This window comes from Macaca fascicularis, chromosome 3, assembly GCF_037993035.2.
Source record: "Macaca fascicularis isolate 582-1 chromosome 3, T2T-MFA8v1.1".
Classification (NCBI taxonomy): Eukaryota; Metazoa; Chordata; class Mammalia; order Primates; family Cercopithecidae; genus Macaca; species Macaca fascicularis.
In genome coordinates, this window is record NC_088377.1 from 46496462 (window position 1) to 46507782 (window position 11321).

Sequence of the window (11321 nt, forward strand, 5' to 3'; positions counted from 1 at the left end):
CCGGCCTCAACCTCTATAGTCTCTGTAGCTGGGACTGTTAAGTGCGCACCACAGTGCCCAGCTGATTTTTTTTTTTTTGCATTTTTTGTAGAGATACAGTCTATGTTGCCCAGGATGGTCTTGAACTCCTGGTCTCAGGTGATCCTCCTGCCTCAGCCTCCCAGAGTGCTGGGATGACAGGTGGAAGCAATCGCAACTGGAGTAACATGCTGTTTTTCTTGAAGGTTCTTTTTGTTGCTACTTCCTGGGACTGACCTCTCCCCCACGAGCACACTGGAGGTGACAACAGAACAGTTCTGTGCAGCCACCAGAGCTGTGCCCTGCTCTACCCCTCGGATGCTATTCCAAGATGACGATGCCAGCAGGATCCCTGGAGCTGGGCGCCAGATTGTCCTGTGACTCCAGGCTTCCAAGGGCCAATGCTGCTGGTCACTCTGGCTCCAGCGTCTCCCAGAATGAGCTCCTGGAGGACCCTCTGCTCTTTCGTTCTTCCTCACTCTCAGGAGGTTGCACCCACGGCAAGGCTTGTGTCCGTCCCAGAGATCAGAATCTCAGCTGCTCTTCTCTTTTCGGTGGAGACAAGGCCATGGGCCACTGCTGCTGGATTCCGGCTTCTCACACTACATCTCCCTATCACCGTGGATGCATGTCACTTGCAAGCACCTCCTGTCATTTTAATCTGGGGAGGAGCCACTCCCTCTGCAGACCTGATGCTACAGGAGCACAACTATCCTCCCATCTCCTACATTCCACGGCAGTATTTCACTTACTAACATCGTGTGCGTATCACAGAAAGCAACTACAGCAGAGTCAGTACGGTGGAAGGTTGCCTCATATACAATTTGTCAAATTAAAAAATCGGTGGAGGCCGGGCACGGTGGCTCACGCCTGTAATCCCAGCACTTTGGGAGGCTGAGGCAGGCGGATCATTTGAGGTCAGGAGTTCGAGACCAGCCTGGCCAACATGGTGAAACTCCATCTCTACAAAAAAATGACCTGGGTGTTGTGGTACGCACCTGTAATCCCAGCTGCTCAGGAGGCTGAGGCAGAATTGCTTGAACCCAGGAGGCAGGGGTTGCAGCAAGCCAAGATCGATCATGCCACTGCACTCCAGCCTGGGCAACAGAAAGCGACTCCACCACAAAAAAAACAACAAAAAAAAAAGTAGATGGGTTTTCACCAGAAATTTGTGTTGTCTTCCTAGGAGATAACAAAGTTCATGTGGAAACCCACCAAGTTGTTTATTAACTGGATTCAAATTTCTTTACAGTAACTTGTTTCTCTTCTTAAAATGGAGCCACAAGATTTTGGCAGGGAAGGTAAATTTCAGGGGAACTAGTTTTGCCTTTTCTATTAGCTGAACTCACGTTATAGTAGTAAAATATGGCCACACCCCTGATTAAGAAACTGGGCTGGCCGGGCGCGGTAGCTCAAGCCTGTAATCCCAGCACTTTGGGAGGCCGAGACAGGCGGATCACGAGGTCAGGAGATCGAGACCATCCTGGCTAACACGGTGAAACCCCATCTCTACTAAAATACGAAAAAACTAGCCGGGCTAGGTAGTGGGCGCCTGTGGTCCCAGCTACTCAGGAGGCTGAGGCAGGAGAATGGCGTAAACCTGGGAGGCGGAGCTTGCAGTGAGCTGAGATCCGGCCACCGCACTCTAGCCTGGGCGAGAGAGCGAGACTCCGTCTCAAAAAAAAAAAAAAAAAAAGAACCTGGGCTAGGCCAGGTGCGGTGGCTCACACCTGTAATCACAGCACTTTGGGTGGCCAATCCAGGCAAATCACCTGAGGTCAGGAGTTTAAAACCAGCCTGGCCAACATGGGGAAACCCTGTCTCCACTAAAAATACAAAACAGCTGGGCATGGTGGCACGTGCCTGTAATCCCAGCTACTCAAGAGGCTGTGGCAGGAGAATCGCTTGAACCCAGGAGGTGGAGGTTGCAGTGAGCCAAGCAAGATTGTGCCATTGTACTCCGGCCTGGGCAAGAGAGTGAGACTCTGTCTCAAAAAAAAAAAAAAAGAAAGTGGGCTATAGTCAATGGGAACATAAAACCTGAAGGTCCTGGAACAGCTGCGGGAGGCCCGGCCACTCCCTGCTATGCCTCCACGGCTTCTGTCCACCTACTCTAGGCCAAAAGTGCGCGGCCTCGGTTGCCATCCAGCTCTCAGGGGTCACGTATGCTGGGCAGTCTTGTGACCACCTTGTTCCTACTGCAGGACACAAACAGTTTGACGATAGCAGGTAATTTCCTGGTTTGTATAACACTTTGGATTTCTTGGATTAAAAAAAAGAACTCTAGCTTCTTTAAAAGAAAGCAGGTGCAATGGCTCATGCCTGTAATCCCAGCACTTTGGGAGGCTGAGGCGGGTGGATCACTGAGGCCAGGAGCTTGAGACCAGCCTGACCAACACAATAAACCCCGTCTCTAAGAAAAGAAAAAGCTATAAAAATTCCGCTTCTCACATTCGTCATTTTGGAAAAAACTCCAAAAGAAAAATAGGATTCCTAAACCTTACTTGATAGGAACATTTTTTTTTTGGAGACTGAGTCTCTCTCTGTTGCCAGGCTGGAGTGTAGTAGCGCCATCTTAGCTCACTGCAACCTCTGCCTCCCGGGTTCAAGCGATTCTCCTGCCTCAGCCTCCCGAGTAGCTGGGATTACAGGCATGAGCCACCACACCCGGCTAATTTTTGTATTTTGAGTAGAGACGGGGTTTCCCCATGTTGGCCAGGCTAGTCTCAAACTCCTGACCTCAAGTGATCTGCCCGACTCGGCCTCCCAAAGTGCTAAGATTACAGGCATGAGCTACTGCGCCCAGCCTTTCATCTTTCATGCAACCAGTTTTAAACTCCTCTGCTTGGAAATTTTAACCCAAATCACCCTAGTTCTGCTTTAAATAATCACTGCTTTATTTTGACAATATCTATGAAGATGCTTCCTACCCAGCCTCCCCCTACAAGTTCCTGTTTGACAACCTGCCATCAATCCAGTCACTGCTGTTTTTATTATCTCAATTTCTTCTTTTAATACCACGCCTTGGGGTGTACCTACCAGATGAGCTGATCGTTATAGAGAAACACAGTGTATTTGACTATATTCAGGCTTTCCTCCACTCTATTAATAAAGGACTGGATTTTCAAATAAGTCATTTTATCCAACGGGAAGAAGCTGATTCCACCAAAAATGTCAAGTAGGTCACATGACTGCAAATGTAGCGTTTGCAAATACTGTGGAAAAAAAGTAAGGCATAAAATTTACTAATAGTACACTGAATATAATGCTCCTTGATAACTGAAAATAATCTTATGTCAGACTCTTATTTATGGTACAATTACACACTAGCAAACAGCACAACAACGAGGCCATGGCAAAAACATGGGTAACTGAGTGTGAACTCAGTACCAATTCCAAGATACAAAGTTCAAACATATCTATAGTTAATGTTTATTCAGTATTGTGTTTTACCTCTTTTTAAAGTCAAAATTTTTTTTTTTTTTTTGAGATGGAGTCTCACTCTGTCACCCAGGCTGGAGTGCAGTGGCGCAATCTCAGTTCACTGCAAACTCCGCCTCCCAGGTTCACACCATTCTCCTGCCTCAGCCTCCTGAGTAGCTGCGACTAAAGGCACCTGCTACCACGCCCGGCTAATTTTTTGTATTTTTTAGTAGAGACAGTGTTTCACCATGTTGGCCAGGATGGTCTCGATCTCCTGACCTCGTGATCCATCCGCCTCAGCCTCCCAAAGTGCTGGGATTACAGGCCTGAGCCAACGCGCCCGGCCCAAAATTTTTTTGGTTTTTTTTGGTATAGATAGGGTCTTGCTGTGTTGCCCAGGCTGGTCTTGAACTTCCAGCCTCTGTGATTCTCATGTCTAGGTGTCCCAAAGCGCTAGGAATACAGGCATGAGCCACTGTGCCCAGCTAGCACTTTAAAGTATTTAATTCTTGGCCGGGCGCGGTGGCTCATGCCTGTAATCCCAGCACTTCGGGAGGTCAAAGCAGGCAGATCACTTGAGGTCAGGAGTTTGAGAACAGCCTGGCCAACATGGCAAAACCCCGTCTCTACTAAAAATACAAAATTAGCCGGGCGTGGTAGCCTATAATCCCAACTACTTGGGAGGCTGAGACAGGAGAATCACTTGAACTTGGGAGATGAAGGTTGCAGTGAGCCAAGATCACACACTGCACTCCAGTCTGGGTGACAAGAGTGAGACTGTCTCAAAAAAAAAAAAAAAAAAAGTAATTCCTTATAGTAGTGCCCTTCAAATTAGATTAGCCTAATGAGGGATCTATCCATTAATACTACAGACAGTGCCATCTTTCTTTCCCCCGGAGATGGAGTCCTGCTCTGTCGCCCAGGATGGAGTGCAGTGGTGCAATCTCAGCTCTCTGCAACCTCTGCCTCCTGGGTTCAAGCGATTCTCCTGCCTCAGCCTCCAGAACAGCTAGGATTACAGGCATGCGCCACTACGCCCAGCTAGTTTTTTTGTATTTTTAGTAGAGGCGAGGTTTCACCTTGTTGGCCAGACTGGTCTTGAACTCATGACCTCATGATCTGCCTGCCTCGGCCTCCCAAAGTGCTGGGATTACAGGTGTGAGCCACCACGCCCAGCCGAGAGTGCCATCTTATACTAAAATCGCGTCTAAATGATACGTAGTCAGGACAACAGTTGTATCCATATGTCGATGGGTAAGAGAAATGAGGACAAGAACAGAAACCAGGAGATAATATGCGAGTGGATAATTGTGGTCATTAAAATGACAAAACAAAGAAAAGTAATTCAGAGAAACAAAAAAATTCAAAAATAGCTATGAAAACTGTTTTAGAGAGAAAAGTTGAACTCAACAATAGACACAGAAGGTATTTTCAGAAGAAAATAGATTGAGAATTGTTTCTTCAAGGGAAACTGGGCTGGGCGAGTTGGCTCATGCCTTTAACCCCAGCACTTTGGGAGGCCGAGGAGGGAAGATCGCTTGACACCAGCCTGGGCAAAACAGCCAGGACAAGACCCTGTCTCTTTTTTTGTTTCCTTTTAAAAAAAAGATAAACTGAGCTTGACAAGGTCGGGTGAAATATGCACAATTCCATTACAATGGAAGAACAGCACTTGGGACAAATGTCCCTAATGGCTCATCTGACAAAGTCCCACAGCCAGTAACTCTTCCTGCATCGACACAGCTTATGCCTGTTCAGTGAACAGAGCCCATCCCTAACAATGTGCAACTCCAATAATCACGTTTTCCTTATCAACTGATCCATCACACAAAAGACGGCTGTTGAGTAAGCCCAGGACAGACGCAGGTAAAACACAAGGAGGCCAAACGATGACTCCAGGACTCTTTAAGAGCCCTGGGCGAACGCAGGAAGCTCTGCCTTACAGCTGGAGGGAGGGTCCAGAGCGCACGCCTCACGCGTTTCCTTGCTGCTCCAGTTTTACGACGGTCCGTCTCAGGCTCTTTGCCACTTTCAAGTTCTGGGTTTTTTGTACATAAGAAACAAACTTGTCTGTCCATATTTCTCTAAAAATCTGCTGAATGCTCACTAAAGTTATAAACGAAATTCAAAGTACTTACCCGATGGAAGAATTTCTCTAATCTTTCTTTCAGAAGCTCGATGCCTCCATCTTCCATGGCTTTCAGAAATGTTCCATTAAAAAGCTAATGAGGTAAAAGACCACAGGAAAAAAACAATCAATTTCCTACGCTCACTTTTTCAGCAGAACTAGAAGAAGTTCTTTTTTTCCTTTAGATTATTATTATTTTTTGAGACAGAGTCTCACTCTGTCACCCAGGCTGGAGTGCAGTGGCATGATCTCAGCTCACCGCAAGCTCCATCTCCTGGGTTCACGCCATTCTCCCTCCTCAGCCTCCTGAGTAGCTGGGACTACAGACGCCTGCCACCATGCCCGGCTAATTTTGTTTTTGCAGTTTTAGTAGAGATGGGGTTTCACCGTGTTAGCCAGGATGGTCTTGATCTTCTGACCTCATGATCCCCCCATCTCGGCCTCCCAAAGTGCTGGGATTACAGGCGTGAGCCACCGCGTCCGGCCTTTCCTTTAGATGATTAATTCAGCTCATTAAATCTCCCAGTTCTTTTCAATAGAGAAAATATTTAAATGAGAAAACTTGAGTTAAAAATGTAAGTTACAAAAAATACTGTTAAGTGATGCTGTCTTTTTTTTTTTTTTTTTTGAGACGGAGTCTCACGCTGTTGCCCAGGCTGGAGTGCAGTGGCGCGATCTCGGCTCACTGCAAGCTCCGCCTCCTGGGTTCACACCATTCTCCTGCCTCAGCCTCCTGAGTAGCTGGGACTACAGGCGCCCACCACTGCGCCCGGCTAATTTTTTGTATTTTTAGTAGAGACAGGGTTTCACTGTGGTCTCGATCTCCTGACCTTGTGATCTGCCCACCTCGGCCTCCCAAAGTGCTGGGATTACAGGCTTGAGCCACCGCGCCCGGCCAATGCTGTCTTATTTATGAAACCACCTAAATTGCTCTAGGCATCTTTCAAAAATTTCAACTTACCCTGAAGTTTCAATTTACATAAGTAATATCACCCAAATTTTTATTTTTTATTTTTCAGTTTTCTTTCAATGAATGGAATCACCATTTTTATCCTTTTTTTTTTTTTTTTTTGAGATGGAATCTCGTTCTGTCACTCAGGCTAGAGTGTGGTGGCGCAATCACAGTTCACTGCAGCCTCGACCTCCCAGGCTCAAGCGATCCTCCCACCTCAGCCTCCCAAGTAGCTGGGACTACAGGCATGCACCATGACACCTGACTAACTTGTACAAAAATTTTTTGTAGAGATGGGGTCTTGCTATATTGCCCAGACTGGTCCTGAACTCCTGGGCTCAAGCAATCCTCCTGCCTCAGCCTCCCAGAATGCTGAAATTACAGGTGTGATACACTATGCCCTGCCTCACTGAAATGTTTAAATCATGAAATTATCTGCATTCTGTACGTTCCTTGAGGACAGAGGCACACTTTTTCATCAGTGGGGGACACATTCCCACTATGAGGCTGAGAGAGAGAAGGGAGTTCAATACTCGCTGAATAAATGTGGGCATAAACCTCACTACCTGTTTCCAAGGCCTCATTATTTTCTTCTCTAAGATAAATACACAGTCACTTTGCAGTCATTGAAAGATTTCTCTTTAAACAACCCTGGAGCCTATAAATAGGGGTAACTGGTTGGACTCTCAGAAACGAATGCCAGGCTTACCTTGTACATGCTGTAGCACTGCTGTAGCACTGAACTATAAACCTTGTCCTGCAAACACAAAAACAGCACAGATCTCAATTCAAGGGAACACAATGTCTACTGGATAGATGGCAAAGCTACACTGACTCTTGACGTAACGGTATAATGTTTATGAACTTGGTCCCACAATAGTTGTGTGCTGAAAAAAAGTGTTTACTTTTTTTTTTTTTTTTTTTTGAGATGGAGGCTCACTCTGTTGTCTAGGCTGGAGCGCAGTGGTATAATCTTGGCTCACTGTAACCTTTGCTTCCCTGGTTCAAGCGATTCTCCTGCCTCAGCCTCCTGAGTAGCTGGGATGACAGGTGTGCGCCACCATTCCTGGCCAATTTTCATAGTTTTAGTAAAGACAGGGTTCCGCCATGTTGGCCAGGCTGGTCTTGAACCCCTGACCTCAAGTGATCTACCCGCCTTGGCCTCCCAAAGTACTAGGATTATAGGTGTGAGCCACTGTTCCCAGCCAGAAGTGTTTAAATTCTAATTTGTGACTTAGTAAGCCTTACTTTAGGAGGGCTTTCAATGTAGATGAAGAGTAGAAGCTATTAGTGAGATAGGGTGCATATACATTTTAAAAAGACTGTGCTCATGTAAACGATAAACATAAACCTTTGCTATATACCCCGAGAAACTTCCGCAAAAGCCACCGAGTTTAAATCCGACCAATTGAGGGATTCAACATACTCAGTAATACATCTAAAATAAATAAATAAATAATGACACATTACCAACAACTCCTCCTCTTGATATTCAATAACTGGTTTCCCATCTTTACTCTGTTTTTCAATTATAGGATTCCGAACAACCTGCAAAGTTTGATAAACTGAAATTATACAATGAATTCATTATACCATGGTTTTTATTTTGCCTTAATTTAAAAACTTTGAACATGCTATAGCACCAGAAACACAACTTCTTAAAACAGCCCCAAGAACAAATAAAGCAAATAGGAAGAACTTGACTTTAAAATTCCAACTAATTTTATTTTAATGTTACTTGGATGCAACAGCCAGAGAACTTTCCCAAACTCTGAATAGTAAAGATCACCCATAACTTCACCGTACAATTTCAGAAAGATACACCGTGTATGTAAATACCATGACCATCCAGAAATGTTCTTCTGGTTCATTGAAGAACTGTCTATTCTTCTGGGTATGTAAAGATTTTGCAGGTTTTGATGGGCTAAAGGTCCTACAAAGGTTAAAAAAATACGTTTGGGACAATTCTCCAGCAGAAGTTTTAAGAATTCACTGAACTCTAAAAGACACACTTAAAGGTATTACCTTGTGAACTGTACAATGGCTTCACACAATCCGACATTTCTAATCTTTTCATTCTTTTCTACCTCATTTGGATGATAAAATAAAATCTTATTTTCCTCCTGAAACATGAAGAAACAGAAGCACATTAATATAAACATTTCATCTTAGCTACTGAAAACGCTAAGTTCAATGTCGACCTCTTGTGTCACACATGCTAATGACAAAACAAAACAAAAACGTTTTAGAAAAAGAGGAATTGTAATCCTAGCACTTTGAGAGGCTGAGGTGGGAGGATCACTTGAGCTCAGGAGTTCAAGACCAGCCTGGGCAACACAGTGAGACCTCGTCTCTATTATTTAAAATAGTAAGAAAAACAGGAATTATCTCGTCATGTGCAAATACTGCCTACCAGCCAGAAAGGCTGTTTTGATATTCAGTTAGTCACGTTATATCTGAAGCAGCACCAGGCAATTTCTATGAAAACTCAGTCTCTAGATTTCTTTCCTGGTGGTAATTTGTAATACACCAAAGCTTATAAGAAATAAAAGTGTGCACATCTGCAGACACACAGCTCCCTGAAAATTAAATCCAGTCAGTTCCCAGGCATTTGAACTGACAAGTTTTTTTTTTCTTTTTCTGAGATGTGGTCTCTGTGGCCCAGGCTGTAGTGCAGTGGCACAATTACAGCTCTCCTGCAGCCTCAACCACTCGGGCTCAAGTGATCCTCTGGCCTCAGCCTCCTGAGTAGCTAGAACTACAGGTGCGTGTCACCACGCCTGGCTCATTTTTCGATTTTTCTTTGGGGGGGGGCAGGTAAGAGATGGGGGTCTTGTTATGTTGCCCAGGCTGGTCTGGAACTCCTGGCCTCAAGCAATCCTCCTATCTCGGCCTCCTAAAGTGCTGGGATTACAGGCGTGAGTCACGGAGCCCAGCCTGGACAGTCTTTAAAAGAACTGTGACTTGCTGGTAATGAAACACAGCTCCGTACATCCTTTGAGAAAGTCGCCGTCCCCACCTCAGAAAAACAAAACGCACACACATACACACCCTCCCGGAATTAATTTATTTCCTCATTTGGCCGAAAACTTTTACAGGGTCCTCCAGGCTTGCATCATTTGAGGGCTAGCGTCTGCCACTCTGCTTCCACGCTTCTAGCTGGGGACTAATCACTTAACAAAGCCAAGTTCAATTTTAATTTCCCAGAACTGAGGCAAAGCAAAGCGCAAACAGCCTCAACCTGGGGTGTGGAGCGATAGACCCGACGGGACTTTATTCCATAGACAGGCATCGACCCAGGACCTGAAGCGGTCCCTGCCTGCTGTCAGGTCCCCGCCGCAGTCCCCGGTCCGTACTCGCACCTGGCGCAACGCAGGCTAGGTCTGTGCCGCTCGAGGTGGGCAGAACCACAGGGCCGCCTCCCCGGGGGGTACCGACGCCGCCCGCCCCTCGGGCCCGTTGACTCCGCGCCCGGCCCCCTCCGCATACCTCTCCTTCGCGCGGCCCGAAGCGCGGGTTGTAAATGAAGAAACTCAGCAGCGCCGGCGGGAACTGCTTCTCCTGGGTCGCCCAGGGCCCGCTCCCGGCCCCAGCCGTCGCTACAGCCATCCCGACCGGGCCCCCACCTCGGGAGCCTCCCACGGCCCGCCCAGCTACAGCAGCCACCTGCCAGGACACTGCACTTCCACCTCCCTCGCCGCCGCCCCGGAAGCGCTTGCCGCCGGCCCGGAAGAAGAACCCGCGGCGCAGCGTTTTCTTCTGGCTCCTCCGGGCGGGCTTGTGGTCCGTTTCCTGGCCGAGTTTGTGTTTTGCTGGCTCGCGGAGTTCTCTCCTGGCTACAGGCGTAGGGCTGCGCATTTCAGGAAAAACTGAGCAGGGCGCCTTTTTTTTTTTTTTTTTTTTTTTTTATAGGGTCTCAGTTTGTCATCCAGGCTGGAGTGCAGTGGCGTGATCTCAGCTCACGGCAGCCTCAACCTCCGGGACTCAAGCGATCCCCCTGACTCAGCCTCCCAAGTAGCTAGGATTACAGGCGCGCGCCACCAAGGCCAGTTTTCTTTTTTGTAGAGGTGGAGTGTCACTATGTTGCCCAGGTTGCTCTCGAACTCCTGGCCTCAAATGGTCTCCCACTTGGGCCTCTGAAAGTGCTCCGATTACAGGCGTGAGACACCACCGCCCAACCTGTTGTTGTTTTGGTGATATTGTTTTTAATTTAATTTAGAGATAGGATCTCGCTTTGTCACACAGGTTGGAGTACAGTGGTGCCATCATAGCTCACTGCAGCCTCAACTCCTTGGCTCAAGCGATCTTCCCACCTCAGCCTGAGGAGTAGCTGAGACCATAGGCATGCATCACCATGCCCACATAATTTAAAAAAAAAAAAAGTGAGACAGGGTCTCACTTTGTTGCCCAGGCTGGTCTCGAACTCTTGGCAGCAAGGGATCCTCCTGTTACTAGACGTAAGGTCTTGACCGTGGATTGTCCAGGTTCTTGGCGTGTTGAACAAAGAATTGAACAAAATGCACAAAGTAGCAAAAGAACAAAGCAATGAAAACAAAACAAAACAAAACAAAAACCGGAGTAAGGAAGAGACAGTTATTAAAGAGAAAGTATAATTCACAGAGCAGGAGGGAGATAGAGCAAACGGCTCAATAGCTGCCATTAGGGTTTTTATTAAGCTGGAAGAATTAGTTAACGCCCCTAGGTTCCCGTTAGAGGCCTCCAATTGGTTACACCCTCTGAAGGATTGGCCTGTGACCAATCAGAGGCTGAAGTGGAGCCACGCCCCCTCGTCCCCGCTCC

At 46.9% G+C, this 11321-nt stretch overlaps 1 protein-coding gene across 3 annotated transcripts in view; it reads right to left on the minus strand.

The window, feature by feature from the left end:
* Positions 1–10228, minus strand: part of LOC102116774 (vacuolar fusion protein CCZ1 homolog B) — a 28393-nt gene extending 18165 nt beyond the window's left edge. For all 3 annotated transcript variants that reach the window (XR_012432210.1, XM_045384629.2, XM_045384628.2), the window contains exons 1-7: positions 10011–10228; positions 8547–8644; positions 8361–8454; positions 7992–8069; positions 7231–7278; positions 5580–5663; positions 3058–3233 (exon numbers count right to left, since the gene is read on the minus strand). Coding sequence is in view for 2 of the 3 variants with exons in the window: in XM_045384629.2 (XP_045240564.2) it covers positions 3058–3233; positions 5580–5663; positions 7231–7278; positions 7992–8069; positions 8361–8454; positions 8547–8644; positions 10011–10130 (698 nt within the window). In the remaining variant the exon portion in view is untranslated. The remainder of the gene's footprint in view (positions 1–3057; positions 3234–5579; positions 5664–7230; positions 7279–7991; positions 8070–8360; positions 8455–8546; positions 8645–10010) is intronic.
* Positions 10229–11321: the final 1093 nt, after the last annotated feature.